The following is a 21,234-nucleotide window of genomic DNA, read 5'->3' as shown; positions in this document are numbered from 1 at the left end:
GTTTGATTACCCTCTAGCTATCAACTTACATTTATGTTTTAGTTTAAATCTAAGTTACTCCAACATTATCAAGAAACCAAGACCAATTGTAAAATACACCCCCTCTTTCAATTTCCTTCTGTCTTGGACAAACATTCAGCACGCCTGAATCTCCCAGAGTCCAAGTGAATATTACCAATTCTCAATTATCAGCATTCTATGAATGCAAAATACAAAGTAAAAACTTGCTTAAGCCAAGAATCTAATGGACAGATAACCATTTCTTTTTCACTTAAAGAGACACAGTTACCTTGAAAACACTTAAATCTGTAATATTTATATTCCAGCAACAGCACATGGCTTTCCCTCCTCTCAGATCAAGGCATTTTCACTATATATTTTGCAAGTACTGTTATAGTTGACTAAAATAATGTCTACTCAAGCATACACAGAACTTCCTATGCTTCACATGCTATATCAGCAAAATCCTATTTGATATTTACTATATTTTTCCGTGTATAAAATGAAACTTTTTCCTAAAATAATTAGAGGAGAAACTGAGTGTCATTTTATACACGGAAGGAAGCAGGCATGCTTGCACCCTTGGACACCTCTTGCTGCCGCCGCCACTGCCCAATTGCCTCTTCCAGAGCTCACGGCTTGTCCCCTCTGGTGGCCCCAAGGCAGCAGCAGGAGGAGGAGGCAAAGGAGCAGTCACACATGCTCGGGCACCTCTTGCTGCTGCCTTCCCTGCCCACCCAATCACCACCTCCCGTGGGCTCAGCTTGCCTTGTTCCCTCCTATAGTGGAGGCAGAGGAGGCAGAGGTGGAGGCAAACAAGCATTTGCGCACACTCGGGCGCTTCTTCCTGCTGCCGCCGCCAGATCATCTCCTCCCACGATCTCCTTAGGGCAGGGGACAAGGCAGCGACATGAGCTGGAGGAGAGCCCCGGCAGTCGGCAGTCGCACTGGAGGAGGTAATCAGGCGGGTAGCAGAGACACCAGCAGCAGGAGATGGAGGTGGAGGAGCAGTTGCCAATTAACTGCTCCTCCACCTCCATCAAGGGTCAAAACTAGGGGGTTGTTTTATACACTGGGGGTTGTATACACAGTAAAATATGGTACTTTACTGCAGCAGGAACTGTGAAAGTTCATGCAGCTTATTGCCATGGTGCAAGGCACATCTCAGGTTGGTGATCAGGTACACAAGCAAACATCTTATCTGCACCTCATCAATTAGCCATTACAACTTTCTCTGGAGCATATACTGCACACACGCACACACACGCACACACAAACACACACACACACACACACAAACACGGATTTGGGTAAATAGTTCTGGTGATTAAAGAGAATGTAAATACATTTCTTATTCCTCATAAGCCGAACACAGTGGGCAAAGTTAGAATATAAATAACACAAGTAATTTCATGTTTAATCTCCCCCCCCACCCCATTCCTTCTATTTTCCCTTACCTTTAACTTTAAGCTTCCTTTAAGGATTTCCCCCCTGAATGTATTATGTTCACTTTTATGCAAAAATGTTTCTGTGTTGAAATTTTTGATATATGTGCATTTGCCACTTTTTCCTCCTCCTGCTGCTGTCTACCATAGATGAACAAGAACAAGCATAAAAAAATGAACTAAATCGATCAGAATACAATCTGCTCCTCTTTGTCAGAAGAGCAACAAAACAGTCATAAACTGGGACTGAATTTTAGTAACAAAATCCATATTCTACACAGACTCTTTCTCTTTATATCCATCATAATTCGGGATGTCTGAAAGTCTGGAAGGTAGCGTAGTTTCTAAACATTTGTCTTGCCCTTTTTCATTGTTAGTGCTTTCTACTGCTCAGAGTTTTCAGTTCCAAGGAGAGATCAGCATCATTCCCTTGCCAATCTCAACCCTTAGTCACCTCTTCCCTGTGCTCACCCTCATAATCCTCCAAATTTCTATCCCTACTAATATTTGTGTCATTCCTAACTGTCCACTCTGTCAGCACTTATTTTCTCCATCCAAGATTACAAAAGAGGTTCTTCACTAAGGGCTGTTCTCTTCTCAGCTGATTATAGAATTCTAAAGTATGCCAAGCAGAAAAATACCAGTTTACCACCAACTGCATGACAACACAACAGCTCCAGAACATACATGCCAATTTTTTACATTATTACTTCCCTCTCAATACACACAGGATCGAATCAAGAATCTCTTCTACTAGCAAAGCACTCCACACTACTCTGGAGAGACTCCCCACTATCTGGAAAAATTTAGGGGCCATAGGAAACTTGAGGGGGATTGGTAAAAATCCCCTCCTTTCCTCCTATATCAGATGTTGTGCTTCTGAAGATCATAGCAAATCAGCAGCAGGAGGAGATTGCCAGTACTGTAAAGAGTTTTTCTTCAGTCACTGGGCTCAAAAAGCTCACCCACAATTCTCCATGTAAGACCGATGAGTCCTGAGATCAAAGAAGGAACTCTTTAACTGCCAGCAGCCCCCCCCCCCAGATGACTTTACTGTCAGCAGCAGGCTGCTGGTAACTGCAGAATCTCTCCTTTGATCTCAGGCTCACTCAGCTCATGTGCAATGAGACTGACTACAGACAAGTTGTACCATCTTTGAAATTCAAAGGAGGAACTCTTTAATAGCCAGCAATCTCCCTCGCTGGTGACATCATCACCTTTAAGTGGGTATAAATTTATGCAGTGGAATTTTGGCCATTATATATAATATCCGTAACAGAATTATAGGCTCATTTACGTATGGTCTGCTCCTGAACATGTTGTTGATAACTGGCAGAGAGTTCACATATTTCCATTTGTGCATCACAAAAGAAAGCCAGATTTGAGGAATGTATTAACTACTGAAAACTAAGGACTGCACTATACTATTACTTCCCTATGAAGATTTACAATAACAAGATATCCTATTTACCAACAGAAACAGAACATAATTGTCTCATGTCCACATTTAAACTGGATACAAAAACACTGATTAACACTATCCCAGGACTAACATAATACTCATGTATTACTAAACATAATTACAGCAAATACTTTTATTGCAGTAATATTAGGATCTGAATGAGAATGACCAACTGGAGCCTTCGTATTTGTTTTACAGCAATGCTACACAACCTTTGTTGCAGATGACTGGGCACAGAAAGACATAATTGTTCAGGCTCTCTGGGGAAGGCAGCAGTGAGAGCCAGTAGAACTGCTGAGATGAGAGAGATGTCAGGAAACAGATGGTCAACATGCTCATCAGATTCTTAGAGATACAAGGGAGAGATTCTGAGGGAGGATTTTTTTCTGTTTTCTTTTCTTTCTTTCCTTTTTTGGCTTTCTGCTCTTAAAGACTTCAGATACATCAAGTGATCAACCTCTCATCTAGAACCATTCCTCCACCCACACATATCCTAAAATCAATAAAAATTGCCCCAACTTTTTCTATATGCAGAGTTGCATGAATGGCCTCTTTCTGTGACATAACTGGAGGCTAATGCAATTACAGTATTACTGATTACTGACACAGAAAAGTGTATGCAAAAATGATCCATGATAGCATGCTTTATTTTGTGACTGAGCTATGATTGCTCTATCGTGATTGTCTTCCAAAATCATGTTTTTCAAATCTTAACAGATTCCCAGACTATAACAATGGCTTTTCTGTATGTAACATATAACTGGCCCCGAGTCCACAATTCTGGAAGCTGTTGACCATGCCTTCACAGCAAAAAAAAAAAAAAAAAGACTATCCTTGGGTTTGGGGATTGTTTGTTTCTTTTAATCTCATTTTAAAAACATTCTAGATAGCAATTATTCTCAATGGAGGAAGCGCTGAGGAAAATGTTTCATTCCTGCTGTGATTTGTGAAGTGGATTGAGGGTTGGAATGATGAGACACTTTGGACTTCCTCTGAAAGATATGGTGAGCACAGTTCCAAATAACTAGTGAAAAGGTATCATGCCTCCTAAATGGTTACCACAGCCCATCTGCACTTCTAAAAACTAAAAGTAAGCAACATTAAATATAAGTCAACTTCTCTAATGTGAAGGCCATTCAGAAAAAAAGTTCCCCCCAATCATGGGGAAATTCTTTTAGAAAATGTCCTTCTCTTCCTGGCTAAATGCTGGAGCAGTGCCTGCAAGCTCTAAATGAAAAACAACTGAAAGTGTCAGGTTGCCTCAAAAGCAATGTGAAGAAAGAAAGGAAGGAAAAAAACTCACAATCAGCAAGATATTATAAACAAATGGCATGAAAAAAGTAAAAGGGGAAGCCATTATGCACATTGGACAGCCTACTTCAAAACTGACTTCTAATTGTCTTTTTGTGGTGAACCCATTGAAACCATGTTTAATTGCCGAAAACCACATAGAAAAACATCATGAGATCTTTAAAAAGTAGTAAAGTTTATGCTACTTACCCATTCTGTATAGCAGCTGTGGGGTCATATGTCAAGGCCATGCCAGCCTGCACACAGGAGGGGGGAAACAAAAAGGTTACTCTTTTTGTATCAAATGTACACACACTGACTCCTGAAAAATGAAGGAAATCCATGATCCCACTAGAATCATCCACTTTCATTTAGTATTAAACAGCTTCTTAGTACTTTTTTTCAAACATACAATAAACCTCAGTTGATGTAAACGAAGATTCTGCTCATTGGTTTTTGTTTTAGAAAAATTCTTGCAGACCTTTATTCTCCAAGATGTAGGATGAAATTTTGTGGCAAATATGATGAGAAATATAAAAGGGAAGTAAAACAAAACTTAATGGTAGCAGGTGTTCCAAGCCAAAAGAGCTTGGAAGATGATACAGATGACACTGGTTTTAAACACTCTTTTAATAAAATAAGCTTTCTTTGACAGGAAACTTAACTTGACACTGTTGACAGTGATCTTTCTTTTGATATTTTTTACAGTTGCAACTAAAAAAATAAACTATGCTATTAATTATTTTTAAAGGATGTAAACAATAAACATGCGTGCACATGTGCACATGCACCCACACACCCACACAGAGTCCCAGTGATTTCTGATGTGCAAAGATAATCTTTGCTGGTTTTGTAAGGGTTATATGCAGTTTCAAGTTAAGATTCGCAGAGTATGGACTTAGACCTATTCATATTTTGTATCAAAATCCACATACATATTTATTAAACTTGTTCAGGAATCCGGATTCCTTCCAGGTTATCATAGTTGTTATCCCTTCCAAACTTCCGTGGCCTCTTGTCACCAATACTAAACCTACTTTTGCTGTGTATACCAGTTTTTTTTAACTGTACAGAATTTTTGTATTGATTTTTGTAATGTAAGAGGATCTTTAGTTCTATAAGGATATGTTATTTCAAAATATATGTGTGTTTTGTACCAGTTTTTCTAATGCAGAAAGATCTTTCCAGCCCATAGCTTTTGTACACACAATTTCTATTGACTACAGTTGGGTTGTATACATTGTTTTAATTGATACATAGTTCTGTACACACTTTTTGCTGCAGAAATGCACAGGTTTCCTCAGAAATGTACAGCTTTCTGAGTCAAAGTGCACTCTTTTCCATAGCAGACGCATAATGGATACTTCTCAGAGTTGCAAAATGGGTATTTCCATAGGAAAATATAAATCCAACTAATTCCTTTTCCACCTCTAGTTCTGTCAGTGCTGATAAGGAGAACTATGGGGCTGGAAACAAACAAATCACTACAGTGGTGCCTTAAGTTGCGAACTTAACTCATTCCAGGATGATGGCCACAACTCAAGTTGGTCGTAACTCAAAGCACCATTTCCCATAGGAATACACTGAAACACAATTAATCTGTTCCAGGCATTTTTTTTGGTTGTATCTCAAGGTGCTGGTTGTATCTCAAAGCAGTTAATCAGTCTACTAGGGGAGACTTTTTTTAAACCTAAGATGACCTCTAAGGTTACAAAAAGGGCAGGAAAGAAGGAAGGGAGGGAGCCTTTTTTCCAGTTGTATCTCAAAGTGCCGGTCGCAAGTTAAAGCAAAATTTTTCAACCGGACCTGGTCATAACTCAAATTAGTCACAAGTCAAGACATTTGTAAGTTGAGGCACCAGCTAATTTGATGTTGCTCAAATTCACATATTAAAATGTACACAATCTGTACTTGACTGTTTTTGAAACTTCACAGTCTTTCACAATCTCTCAACTTCTAATTTAAAATTTGTTCTTGCTCCTGACTGATGTGAAAAATGGTAGAGTGGGTGAAGAGTTTAATAATACTTTCCTGTATATTGTACACATTGTTTACATTGTCCTGCAGAGCAATATTCTGCATATCTAATCAGATGCAAGTACCCTTCGGTTGAATGGGGATGGCTGCTAGGTGAAGATGCATAGGCCTATAACTTTAATCATTGCATGAAGATCATCCTCATGCCTGAGGACATTCCAGCGGATGCCTGAAATCATCTCTGCATTGTTCAGTGAACCCATTTGAATTGTTGATCACTATAGCTGGAATCTTACAACATTTATGGAGAAATATGTTCCACTAATATCAATAAGGCTCAAGTCCAAACAAGCATGCTTAGGACTGAAGTGGCAGTGGGTGCTAGGAAATCTACTGCACTTGAGCGAATATATTATTACCTAACTTGGAATGTTCCACTCCATCTCTGCCCTTCTGACAATAATTGCTTTCCTAAATCTTCATGCAATGATTAAAGTTATAGTGCTATGCATCTTCACCTAGCAGCCATTCCCATTCAACTGAAGGGTACTCTAACCTCAAAGAACACCTTTGTATCTTACCCATTTTTCCCAATGGATGTTATGAATAGCTGCAGTCTATAATTGCAAAGCTAAATACTGTATGGGAACCTAGGACCTACATTAGCAGGGCCTTTACAAGCCATTCTCTATAATGTCTGTCTTTTTAAAAAACAGAAACGTAAACAATAAAAAAAGCTTTCTTCCTTTGAGTATTGGCTTTCTTCTTGGCCTGCTTTAATTCAATTAATTCAGCGAATGAAAGCAAAGATGAAGGTAACATTATTACTGGCTTTTCCACCAATGAGTTGCATATATCTGAGCTCCAGTCATTTTCTGCTAGATAAATTCAGATTAAACTAAACAAACTGTACCATAGAACAGAGGCATGGCCCAAAATCAGCCCAACTACAGAAGCATTATGATTGTAAAGTGATGGGAATGTTTCCATATGAGATGGACTGAGCATCATTAACTACTGAGTATATTTAGAATTTCCCAAATGTTCTGTCTACAACATGGAAAAGGATTAGGAGGAAGACTAGAAGTACCTGTAAGAAGATAATACAAGTTTGGGCCAGAGACACCTGGGGCTTCTTTTGTTAAATTCAGTGTGTGGGCTCACCAGATCCTTAAAAGTCTTGTGCAAGAAAGAAAACTCAATAAACTATTCAGGTTGAATCATTCCTGTTCATTTGTGTCTATAGCTATGGAGCTTAATCCAGTATAACTTGTGTGCTTAAAAGCAAAGAAACACTTGTGCCTGAGAACTAAAATGCATTGAGCAAAGATTTACTAATCATTTCTAAATTGTGTAAAAAACTCACAGATTTCCAGCCATGTCAATACATATTTATTGTTTTAAAAGTCCAAGCTTTTGATGGCAATATCCTGCACCACCTTCATCAGGGAAGGTGTAGGATACTGCCATCAAAAGTTTGGACTTTTTAAAACAATAAACATGTATTGACATGGCTGGAAACCCATGAGTTGTTTACAGAAAGTGTTCATCATGAAAGACTGAGATCTCATTTCTAAATTCCTGCCACTGTTAGAGAGAAGAGGAACAGCACCAGGATTAACGTCTCTGACTTTCCTGTAGCTATTGACTTTTACAACTGGGGAAATCCCAGGTTCCCAAATGACCTTTGTATATTTTCCTCCTGAACTTGCTGGAGGGCATTGAGCAGAATGATAATGAATGATAGGTCAAAAAAACTGAGAGAGTTAAAAGAACAATTACTGTACAGGAGAGATGATTTCTAAAACAGCAACAATGCTTAAATGACTCATTTTCCCCATGAATGAGCATTTCCAAGGAATAACTCTTGAACTTAGTTTTATCCTCTCATTCCACACAAAGGAAATAATAACTTTAGACAGATGTACTAGACTTGCAAGAAAGGAGTACAGTGGACCCTCTACTTGAGGAATTAATCCGTATTGGAATGGTGGCTGCAAGTCGAAAAGTCTGTAAGTCGAATCTCCATTGACCTACAATGCACTGAAAACCGATTAATCCCATAACCAGTGGTTTTTATTCTATTTTTATTCCATTTTGGTTTTTTTCTGGTCTGTAAGTCGATTCTCTGGCTGCAAGTCGAATCTAAATTTTGTAGCCAGAGAAGTCTGTAACTCGAAAAGTCTGTAAGTCGAGCCACCTGTAAGTCGAGGGTCCACTGTAGATCATCCATGATACCTTATCTGTTATTAACTGCTTAATTTCATTGTAATCTGACTACATGTTTAGCAGCCACTCATCAAAGTTATATGACCAGATCTATCCCTCACTTTGTTTATCGTGGACATATTAAGACAAATATATCAGTCTATGAATATATATATAAAATTTTCTATGAATATATATATAATTTTCTGCTAGATAAATTCAGACTAAACTAAACAAACTGTACCATAGAACAGAGGCATGGCCCAAAATCAGCCCAACTACAGGAGCATTATGATTATATATATATAATCATATATTATTATTATTATTATTATTATTATTATTATTATTATTATTATTATTATTATTATTATTATTATTATTATTATTATTATTATTATTATTATTATTATTATTATATAATCATATATATATCTGCTGGCCATTTGAGTCCATTCTACTAATAAGAATTAAATGAATTAAAAATCTAACATAACAGCAATGAAGGTCTTCCTCTTATCTTTTACTTCAAATGGTTTTCGCAAGTATGTGTTCTAAATCAGAGCATCTGCCCATGGATAGTGGTTTATATCAAAAGTATCTTAAAACATTAATATAGTGCTCAAGTACTTAGGGGGAAACAAACTAATTCCTTTAAAAAGAATAGTCTCATCTTACATGAATTTCTTTAAAAAAATAAACAACATTAGTTATAAATCAAGCTCTAATTACGTGACCTAGTAAGTTAAATAAGTCATAATTAAATCTATTTGTAGGCGATAGGACCTGAATGTACAGTATGCCAAACAAAAGGCAACATCAATTTACTCATCAGGGGTGTGATATTTCTATCAATTCATTTCTTTACAGAGGTCTATGAGTGGTTGTCAGCAGATAAATATCACATCAAAGACGTTGCACAAAATAATGTAAGAAAGAAGGAAGATAGGAAAACTTATTGTGCTAATTAGTAACAGGTGTGTCACACAATCACACTAAAGCTTCAAACCATTACAGATAGAATATACGTTATAGATTTGCTAAAACAACTCCCTGGCAAATGTTGGTTACAGCTGGAGAACATTTTTCTACACACAATGAAGATAGAGGTCATCCAGGAAATTGCATTAAAAAAGGGTTAGTGACTTATTTCCATATGTCATTGGTAAAAAAGCTTGTACATAAGAGATAAATACCTATACTGCCTCTCCAGAAGCATAGGGGTATGGGCATTGGGAGTAGGGAGGTTTTTTACGTGTTTTTTATTTGTTTTACTTGATTTTTTTTAAAAAAAACCTTATATATTTAATTGTTCTTTAAATATTATAATTATATAATGTTTTTAAATCTGTTGTTTTATCAGTTGTAAGCCACCTTCAGTCACCTATGGGGAGAAAGGCAGCACATAAATAATTCAACTAACTAACTAAATGGGATCAAGATTCTATATCAACCTTATATTGATGTGGGCATCTTCTGTCCCATGGCAATCAAGGGAAAATTTCAAGATGTACTGTACAAGAAAATAAATTTTCCCCCTTTCCCATATTGGCCATTTTCTTTCAGCTAGGGGATGCTCGACTGGATAGGCAGTGCATCACATTATTTAGTCAAGAAGGTTTGCTGTTTAAGATGCTAGTGGGAGGATTCCCTTTGATGATTGCTAGGAGTGTTTGCAGGGAGACCAGCAGAGTCATGTCCAGAGAGAAAAGAGTTAAATGCCTTCTGTGCATAACCAGAGGTCTTAATGACCTCTCCATAGTCCAGTATTATAAATATGCTTTTAAGTTATTGACTGTAAGAGCAGATATAGCTTGGCCCTCATACTATCTGTCCAATAATATTGGTATTTGCCTTTGAAATTTCAGAAAGAACTATGTAAAAATCCGTGGCACTATCTATCCAATTTTAAGGAGATATGTATAACAAAGTTTAAAATTAGATATAATCTGTGCTTTGTAGTTTCCTTGTTTATATCTTGGTGTTATATAAAAGAACTGTAGGCAGCCTTCTGTTTCACCTTTGCATCATCAAACTTCAGGTTACTCAAAACAGTGCCTGGATTAGTTCTGTGGAGCCTCTTGCTCTGAAAGAATTCCTTTCATCACCATTCAGCATTTTTAAGGTGCAGACCTGGAGACCTTCTTGAAATGTGAGGCATGCTTTCTCTGAAAAGTATAATGCTTGAACAAATAGCAAATGTATTTTGTCCAGAGTCATTTTCCAGAAGATCTGGAAAAGGAAAAAAATAATTTTTTCAATTTGCTTGTTGCAATAATGCAATTAAGATTAGTAGGAAAATTAAACAGAGGCAACAATGCCATATTCATTTACTTGAAAGTAAGTCCCATTAATCTAAATGGGACTTAAAGTTTGAGTAAACAGTCTAAAAGAAATTGATGTAGCACAACAGCTGATTGTCCTGGTACATGACCTATGTAGAAACAGGTTATTATTAAGACAGAATATGGAGAAACGGACTGCTTTCCAGTGCCAAATGTGTCAGACAAGGGTGCATTTTATCTCCCTGTCTGTTCAATCTGTATGCAGAACATATCATACAGAAAGCTGGATTAGATTTAAATGAAGGATGAGTGAAAACTGATGGAAGAAGCATCAATTTAAGACACTCACATGAAACAATGTTACTGGCAGAAAATAGCAATGACTTGAAATAACTAATGAGGAAAGTTAAAGAAAGAAGTGCAAGGGCATGATTACAGTTGAACGTTAGGAAAGCAAAAATTATGACTACAGAAGAATCACATGGTTTAATGTTGATGATAAAATTCTTGAAATCTTTTATACTGTGGCTCAATCATCGATCAAAATGAACATTTAGCTAAGAAATCAGAAGAAGCCTTTTTTTCATAGCTGGAAGGACAGCTACAAAAATAACTAAAAAGATCCTCAAGTATCTAGATGTGCTGTTGGGGAACAATGTAAAGACCATACTACTAAAGATCATACTACAATATTTTTGATCTCTGTACACAAATGGAAAAAAATGAATAATGAAGAAAGATGAACATTTTAAAAAAGAATCAATTTATTCAAAATATGTCACTGCATAAGAGTTTTAGGTAAGTCAGGGCACATCAGAAAGATGAATAAATGGATTCTAGATCAACTCAGGCTTGAACACTCAATAGAAGCTAAAATGACTAAACTTAACCTTGGACGTATCATGAGAACACAAGATTCACTAGAAAAGTTAATAATGCTAAGTTGAAGGCAGTAGGATAGAGAAAGACCTAAAGTAAGATGGATTACTCAGTAAAAGAAACCATGGACTTGACTGAACAAGAGCAAAACAGGTTGGTTAATAATAGGATTTTTTTTTGAGCTCATTAAGTTAAAGGTGACATGATGGCAAATAATAACAAAAAACAAAACAAAACAAAAATACCACTCATCAATTTCTCTGTCATCTCATACCAAGACCAAAATATTTTAAAATCTGGACAACTGCATTTTTGCTAGATACAACAGGTAGAAGAATCACTGGCAATATCTTATTGTCCAGTGCCTAATTTGTGTATGATAATATAAATGATACCTGATATGACTTGACAACATATGGTATATTAAATGAAATGCTGGCTTCTGTTCAGAAATGGAAACTATGTTGTCACTGAGCACTAAATTACAATAGGAGAAGCTGTCACAGAAATAGATAATTATAGAAATATGAATCAACAGCATGATTTCCTGATCAATTAATTTATTTAAATATATTCAGCTTTCAAGAAATATTGGCTGGAATCCTGTTCTTGGCAGTGTGAGGGTGATGAAGTCATCATCTGAGACATTTTTATTTTTATTTTTTAAATTAATGTTTCCTCATCTTGTCGCAAGGCGCTTGTGGGTTCCTGATGACAGAAGGGATTACTTGGAGCCTCCTTAACATAGGAGAAGGAAATGTTTAATTTCTAACAAGAATGCCCCAGCTAACAACATTATCAGCTTTACCCTGTGGAACATACACAAACAGGATTTCAGCCATTAACAGTTTTAACAATGGATCCATTCAGCAGAACTCTACTCAAATGATCAAACCTTTCTCAACTGCTGCCTCCTATGACTTCCAAATATATATTTTTTCCTTAAGGAACAAATGGAGATTTAAAAAAAAACAAAACCTCATGGGTACTTTCATCTGATTTATGCAGAAACTGGCATAAACCAAATGAAATTCACACCAGTGCAATTCAGCAGACACGGCTGCTTCCTGTCTAATAACTGTCTTAGTTTGTGTGTTTTTCAGAATGCATGGCATCTTTGGTGCAGCACAACAAACAAAAGTGTAATCCTCCCTTGACCAATAGTCCCCAAAATATTTGCCAACAAAACAAACAAGCTAAGAAAGCAAGCAAGAAAGAGGAAGTTGTTATCCGAGTAACTCTAATTACACTCTATAGGGGAAAAAAAACACAGTAATTTCATCAATACTATGCTTAAAATTTTGCAAGGATTTTTGAACAAATAAATTCAGGCAACCGATATAAATAGCTGAACATGTTACTACTATTCATGAAGAAGGCTAACATGGAACTGATTTTTAAAATTGCCAAAACATTTCTTATGGCATATATGAAGTTACTTTAAGTCTGGACACATGGAACAGGTGAGGTATAATTAATATGTATGCAATTAGAAGAAGCAAAATGAGGGAAATCAAATTTAAATCAACTTGTTCCAGTGGCCTTCTGGGAAATAACTGGTTAGGCGCAATAAATTTTGCTTCATTACATAATAGAATCAGAAGATAACTTGTCATTAAGAGCAGGCCGACTGGCTCCCTGGGCTTAAACCTGAGCCTGAAGATAATCGTTCCGTCCTTGATAAATCTCCCAAACTGTAATATTCAAAATAATAGTAATGTCATACCTCTAGAGAAAAATCATGTAGCAAAACAGAAAAGTGGATTTGCTGACTGTATAATTCCTTTTCAGAGTACAAGCTTGAAATTAGGAGGTGTTATTCTATTTTGTGGACGTGCCTTAAGGAATGCTTTTTGTTACATTATTTGTAGTATACTTCCAGTAGTATGTGAAGTAACTCTGTAGTTGGAGGAGGAAAATTTCCTTAGCATATTTCCTATGCCAAGGAAGGGAAGCCTGCCACATGGACCCCAATTCCCATAATGTCTACTAGATTCACCACTAATGATTTGGCTTGTTGACCCTGTTAATATATATATGCTTTTTGCACCAGTGCACTGAAATATGCTTTTATTTATTTGGAGACACTGGGACGTTGCAAACTAAATCAGTAGCATTTGGTTCCCACTAAAATCTACTATATTCAATCATAATGTTACACTAATTTTCACTAATTTCAACTGCAACTAGCAGTCAGGAGGATCCAGCAAAATATATTATGAGCAATGGAACATGTATCATGATTCACAATTGTACAAATCCACCGTAGATTAAGGCTCCAGCTTCTATTCCTTCTGCTAGGTATCTAATACAGCAGAAGGGACTGGAGTTAAAGCGTTTGAAGCATGGCACATATTCACTCATACTATGCTTTTACATTTTGCTCTGGTTTCATGAAGACCCCTCACATCTGTCACAAAGGATCTCCATCCAAACACCCAACAAATGATTGCAAATAATTGTGACTCACCTCTCCTTCTCTTGGCCACGGCCTCCCATTCTGTGTGTACTTGCTTTGATTCTGCCGTTTCTTTTGCCCGCCATCGGCAAATTTGCACAGCAGTGGTTCTGTTGGTGCTGTGAAAACAGGAAAACCCGCTCTCTATTAGCAACCCCAGCAAAATAACTCAGTTAGACCCTAACATTCTACAACTGATCCTTCAAATTAAAATTTCCTCTCCTATCATAGCAGATCCCGAGGAGAGGATTTTCTTTCCACTCCTTCTTCACATAATGCTTGATAACCCGCACAGTTGTTGTTGTATGATGTGTTGATGGCCAGGTTAGATGGTTTTATAAGGAGACTGGACAAATTCATGGAGGATAGACCTGTCAGTGGGGCTATTATTCCTCATTGACCCAGATTTAGAACAGTCTTTGAAATCAATGGTGCAGAGGTAAGGCATGATTAACACAAGTTCCAATGATTTTAGAGAATCGACTTTAAGTATGACTTAGTTGGGATGTAAAGAAAAAGAATGCAGGAACTGGTCTTGTTCCAATTATCAACACTACAAACACAGTATCAATTAGAATATAACTAGAATTTTAATTATGTTAAGGTATACAAGCACAGGATATATATTGCAATGTATATACTGGAACTCATAACTTGTAAACATACAAGTCTTTAATTGCAATATATCTAAAACTGACAGTATCTGTGATGGAACATCGAGGGAACTGTTTAAGCACAATTTTCTTTCAAGATTGAGAGGGTAAATCTTCTAATTTCTCAAGGAAATAATTGCAGATCCAGCCCTCTGACTAATGGCCATATGGAAGCCCCTTATTCATAGCCAGGTTGGTAGGAGGCAAGTCACAAGGAAGAGCTATTTCTCTGATGCCCATAGGCTTTTCCAAAAATCTGTAGGCCAGAGACTAAAAAGGGGGCACTAGACTACACAAGATCTTACAGCTGAGCCAGTGCTGTTCTTCCTGAGTTCAAAATTAAATTTCTCAAATAGAGTTGCAGAGTTAGACATTTATCATCACAAAGTTTGTCACTTATTCATGACTGACATGAGTGAAAGGATAAACACTGCTGCTCTTTTGGGAAGGGGGAGAGGAGAGGCAAGCTGGTTTTGAGTAATATGTTTCCACTCATTCTGTGTTTCTCAGCACCCTGTGCTTACATACTGAGTAACTGAAATAAATACAAGAAGATCAAAGGAGGCTTTTGCCAAACAATCAAATTAGCTTAGTTTCCCCCATTAAATCCTCATAGTGTAAGACAGCTGGCAGATGACCTTCCTTATGCTCCCCAGCTGAGATCCCAGCCTTTCATCATAAAACAGTCAGCACAGCTAACGTACAACTGTTCAGTCAATGTTCAAAAGGCTACAGATCACACAAACACACACGCATGCAGTGAACCAAGGAGAGAGGAGGAGACACCACCACTCCTTATAAGTTTTCTGTATGAAAGCACACCATAGAATTTATACACACACACACACACACACACACACACACACACATTATAATGTGTGGAGCAACTGAGGAAGGTTTTTATTGACTCGGGAATCATGTTCAAAGATTATCTCATACTGGACAAAGATTCTTAGTTATACATATTTCATTATATCTAAGGCATCAGGGTCAGGATTCTGTTATTATATGCAGAGCGTAAAGTGCTCCTTGAACAAATCTGCCCTTTGCATAGTGTATGGTTTCTGGCTTAAAGTTGCACAAGCTGGACATTGATCCATTCATAGCAATAGATTCTTCATGTTGATGACACAATTAAAATAAGAAGATTATGACATTTTATGTTTTTTCTACACCTGCAGAAGATGTTTAATTTAGAAATATACTGCTAAGTATCCTGTAAGACTCTCTGTAGCAAAACAGTAGTTATTAATAAGCTTCTGTCTTACTAATGTTGCAGCAGTTAAGATAAGTGGCTATTAATATTTCAGTACTAGTTTCCTGGTAAAACAGCTAGGCAGTTTTGAGTTATAGAAAAGCATGCTTAAAGCCTCCATGTGGAAATGATGAGTTAACACCATGATAGGTGCTTTTCATTGTTACAGGAAAGAAGTTAAACTAAGCTAAGCTAAAACATACTATGTACAAGTAAAAGAAAAGAGTTATGGTAATAACTTTCTGATACTGATTCCAGAAAGATAACAACTCCAAAAACACCAATCCCAGAAGACCACCAGAAGAAGTGGCATCAAAAAGGAAAGCTAGAAGATTCAATGTGGAGGATCATGCAACTACATTAGCCATGACTAGCCTGTGAAAGTAGCTACAAAAAGAACAGTCCTAACTAGTCTCCTGAATATCTACACTTGAGATGGGAACGAAGCACCAAAATGGTGCTTCATCATGGTTTGTGGATTGTCCAACTTGATGACCCACATACCACGAATTGCCCCCCCCCATAACCTAATGAACAACAAATCAATTTGTTGTTGTTGGGTCCTTTTTTTAAACAGCCCATGGGGCTGTCTTTTTAAAAAAAGCCCCAGCTGATGAGTTAAAATAGGATCGAAGCAACCCCCCCCCAACCTAAGGCAGCACGGCTGCAGGATCGCTTTGTTTCCTGCTTTCCCTCCTCTTGCTTTGCCCCACGGGCATAGCAAGAGGAGGGGGAAAGGGATCAAGGTGATCCAACGGACGTGCTGCCTTGCTGCAAGATTGCTTTGATTCCTTTCCCTCCTTTCTATGCCTCCCTCCATGGGGCATAGCAAGAGGAGTGAAAGCGGGGATCAAAGTGATCCCACAGCTGTGGGCTGGGTGATTCCTTTGATCTCTTGCCTCCTCTTCTTATGCCATGCGGGCATAGGAAGAGGAGAAAGGGGAACCAAGCCATCCATGAGCCACGGGGTTGTGATTCCCTTCTGATAGGCTTTAGCAAGCCACCCGAAAGGAAAACCCCTCTCTGCTTATGCCCTCCAAGGAACAGCTGATCCGCGGGGGCATAAGCCAATAGGGAACAAAGGGATGAATATAAAAGGGTTATATTCTTTGCTTCGTATTCGTTGGGATCTCTGGACCCCAGTATACAAAATAACAGATATCAGATTAATCAGGGATATTTAATGAATATCTTGATTCGTTTTTATATTTGTCCCCATGTCTACTCTACACAGAAGGATTCAGGCATTCATCAACAGTATGGGGGATATATGTATTACTGACTATCAAGATTCTGGCCAATATCTTGTGGGGAATTTTTTCATGCACAAGTTTAGTTGTCCAAATGGTAGAACTACTGAAGGGTCTGTTGTGCCACTGGTTGTGCAATTGATATGCCACAGATTGTGAAATCAATTCTGCAGTCAGTTCCACAACAGAACCTTGCACAGTGTTAGCTGCACACATGGAAATCCCCAACAATCCCTGTTGAACTTTGTAAACAGACTGCTGTCATTCTCCCCATCCCATTATTTGATGAGTGGGGGGGGGGAGCAATTTTGCTCCCAGCCCAGAGAAAGTTGCTTAATAGACGACCAAGTTAGACCATTTAAGTCCTGTAATGTTTCCCACTGTAGTTTCACTTGGTACCTGGCACTTGCCCGCTCCCTTGGCTCCTTGTGGGGTAATTGGTGGATGACTGAAAGGGCCATATAGGAATTTTTCACTTTCCAGCCTTAATTAGCCATTGGCTGTGTTTGTTTCTTTTCTTGCTTACACCACACTGACTTCGGGAAGAGGCTTCTTAAGTGCAGTAAATTTGGCAGGTGTAATGTAGGGTTTCTTTGCGTATGTTTCTGGATTCTGCTTTGACATCAGACCAGAACTCCCTCTTGGAAACAAGCATTCCATGCTTGCTTTAATGGCCCTTAGCAGTTCGCTGCCAAAATGTGGCAGTAGGGTTTAATGCTGAATTTCAGCAGCACAGGTGAAGAGGCAGCGTGTGGCGAATGGCCTCCATGTTGTTTGCAGGACATTGTTTTTAGCACAGCTTTACCAAAATATGCTGATCCCACCACCACAAAATAATTGTGGGGATCAGCACATTTTGGTAAAGTTGTGCTACAAATACTGGGCTGAGCTGACTAAGAACAGAGGGCTAACCTCTATTTAAGGACACCCCATTCACTCTGATGTAAAGTGGTGGAACATGGAAATGGCAGCCCGCCCAAGAAGATTGAAAGTCCTATGTTAAGCATAAGAGGAAATTTTCTTCCGGGGGTTATCAAAGGTTCAACTTCAGCCTATCTTTATTTGCCTATTGCTTTGTTGTTCAGTCGTTAAGTCGTGTTTCACTCTTCGTGACCCCATGGACCAGAGCACACCAGGCCCTCCTGTGTTCCACTGCTTCCCAGAGTTTGGTCAAACTCATGTTGGGAATTTCGATGACACTGTCCAAACATCTCGTCCTCTGTCGTCCCCTTCTCCTCTTGCCCTCACACTTTCCCAACGTCAGGCTCTTTTCCAGGGAGTCTTCTCATGAGATGGCCAAAGTATTGGAGCCTCAGCTTCAGAATCTGTCCTTCCAGTAAGCACTGACAGTTGATTTCCTTCATGGATAGGTTTATTGTCTTTGCAGTCCAGGGGACTATCAAGAGTCTCCTCCAGCACCACAATTCAAAAGCATCAATTCTTCAGTGGTCAGCCTTCTTTATGGTCCAGCTCTCACTTCCATACATCACTATTGGAAAAAACATAGCTTTGACTATGCGGACCTTTGTTGGCAAGGTGATGTCTCTGCTTTTTAAGAAGCTGTCTAGGTTTGTCATTGCTTTCCTCCCAAGAAGCAGGCATCTTTTAATTTCATGGCTGCTGTCCCCCATTTGCAGTGATCATGGAGCACAAGAAAGTAAAATCTGTCACTGCTTCCATATCTTCCCCTTCTATTTGCCAGGATTGATGGGACCAGTGATCTTAGTATTTTTTTTAATGTTGAGCTTCAGACCATTTTTGCACTCTCCTCTTTCACCCTCATTACAAGGTATTTTAATTCTTCCTCACTTTCTGCTATCAGAGTGGTATCATCTGCATATCTGAGGTTGTTGATATTTCTTCCGGCAATCTTAATTCTGACTTGGGATTCCTCCAATTCTGCCTTTCGCATGATATATTCTGCATATAAGTTAAATAAGCAGGGGGACAATATACAGCCTTGTCGTACTCCTTTCCCAATTTAGAACCAATCAGTTGTTCCATATCCAGTTCTAACTGTTGCTTCCTTTCCCACGTATAGGTTTCTCAGGAGAAAGATAAGGTGATCAGGCAGTCCCATTTCTTTAAGGACTTGCCATAGTTTGCTGTGATCTACACAGTAAAAAGCTTTTGCATAGTCAATGAAGCACAAGTCGATGTTTTTCTGGAATTCTCTGGCTTTTTCCATAATCTAGCGCATGTTAGCAATTTGGTCTCGAGTTCCTCTGCCCCTTCGGAATCCAGCTTGTACTTCTGGGAGTTCTCGGTCCACATACTGCTGAAGCCTACCTTGCAGGATTTTGAGCATAACCTTGCTAGCGTGTGAAATGAGTGTAATTGTAAGGTAGTTGGAGCATTCTTTGGCACTGCCCTTTTTTGGGATTGGGATGTAGACTGATCTTTTCCAATCCTCTGGCCACTGCTGAGTTTTCCAAACTTGCTGGCATATTGAATGTAGCACCTTAACAGCCTCATTGTTTAAAATTTTAAATAGTTCGACAGGAATGCCATCACCTCCTCTGGCCTTGTTGTTAGCTGTGCTTTCTAAGGCCCACTTGACTTCACTCTCCAGGATGTCTGGCTCAAGGTCAGCAACCACACTATCTGGGTTGTCCGGGACATCCAAATCTTTCTGGTAGAATTCCTCTGTGTATTCTTGTCACCTCTTCTTGATGTCTTCTGCTTCTGTGAGGTCCCTACCATCTTTGTCCTTTATTATGTCCATCTTAGGACAAAATGTTCCTTTAATAGCTCACAAATTTTTGAGCAGATCTCTGTTTTTTCCTTTCTATTATTTTCCTCTTTTTTGTATTCTTTGTTTAAGAAGGGCCTCTTGTGTCTCTCTGCTATTCTTTGGAAGTCTGCATTCAATTTTCTCCTTTACATTTTGTTTCCCTTCTCTTCTCTGCTATTTGTAAGGCCTTGTTGGACAGCCACTTTACTTTCTTGCATTTCCTTTTCTTTGGGGTGGTTTTTGTTGCTGCCTCCTGTACAATGTTATGGGCCTCCATGCAGAGTTCTTCAGGCACTCTGTCTTCCAAATCGAGTTCCTTAAATCTATTGTTCACTTCCACAGTGTATTCAAAAGGGATTTGGTTTAGATTATACCTGACTAGCCCAGTGGTTTTTCCTCCTTTCTTCAGCTTATGCTTGAGTTTTGCTATAAGAAGCTGATGATCAGAGCCACAATCAGTTCAATGTCTTGTTTTTGCTGACTGTATAGAGCTTCTCCATCTTTGGCTGCAGAGAACATAATCAATCTGATTTCAGTATTGCCAAACTGGTGATGTCCATGTGTAGAGTTCTCTTGACAAAACTCTATTAGCCTTTGCCCTGCTTCATTTTGAACACCAAGGCCAAAGTTACCTGTTGTTCCTTTTATCTCTTGACTCCCTACTTTAGCATTCCAGTCCTCTATAATGAGAAGAACATCTTTTCTTGGTGTCAGTTCTAGATGGTGTTGTAAGTCTTCATAGAATTGGTCAATTTTAGTCTCCTCAGCATCGGTGGTTAGTGCATAAACTTGGATTACTGTGATGTTGAAAGGCCTGCCTTGGATTCGTATTGAAATCATTCTTTCATTTTAGAGATTATATCCCAGTACAGCTTTTCCCACTCTTTTGTTGACTATCAGGGCTAATCCATTCCTTCTACGGGATTCTTGCACACAATCGTAGATATTATAATCATCTGAATTGAATTTGCCCATTCCCATCCATTTTAGTTCACTGACACCCAGGATGTCAATGTTTATTCTTGCCATCTTCTGTTTGACCACATCCAGCTTACCAAGGTTCATAGATCTTACATTCCACGTTCCCATGCAGTAATTTTCTTTGCAGCATCAGATTTTCCTTTCACTTCCACGCACATCCGCAGCTGAGCATCCTTTTGGCTTTGGCCCAACCACTTCATTAGCTCTGGAACGACTTGTACTTGTCCTCCGCTCTTCCTGAGTAGCATGTTGGACACCTTTTGGCCTGAGGGGCTCATCTTCCAGCATCATTTCTTTTAGCCTTTTGTTTCTGTTCATGGGGTTTTCTTGGCAAAGATACTGGAGTGGCTTGCCAGT

The 21,234-nt window shown here is 38.5% G+C and overlaps 1 protein-coding gene across 7 annotated transcripts in view; it reads right to left on the bottom strand.

Moving 5' to 3' along the window:
• RBMS3 (RNA binding motif single stranded interacting protein 3) overlaps positions 1–21,234 on the bottom strand; it is a 1,057,118-nt gene that overhangs the window by 130,548 nt on the left and 905,336 nt on the right. For all 7 annotated transcript variants that reach the window (XM_073003441.2, XM_078377327.1, XM_073003440.2 and 4 more), the window contains 2 exons: positions 14,017–14,123; positions 4,408–4,454 (listed from right to left, as the gene is read on the bottom strand). In XM_073003441.2, coding sequence (XP_072859542.2) covers positions 4,408–4,454; positions 14,017–14,123 — 154 coding nt within the window. The remainder of the gene's footprint in view (positions 1–4,407; positions 4,455–14,016; positions 14,124–21,234) is intronic.

This window comes from Pogona vitticeps, chromosome 6 (genome assembly GCF_051106095.1).
Source record: "Pogona vitticeps strain Pit_001003342236 chromosome 6, PviZW2.1, whole genome shotgun sequence".
NCBI lineage: Eukaryota > Metazoa > Chordata > Lepidosauria > Squamata > Agamidae > Pogona > Pogona vitticeps.
This window is presented reverse-complemented; position numbering and strand designations above follow the sequence as displayed.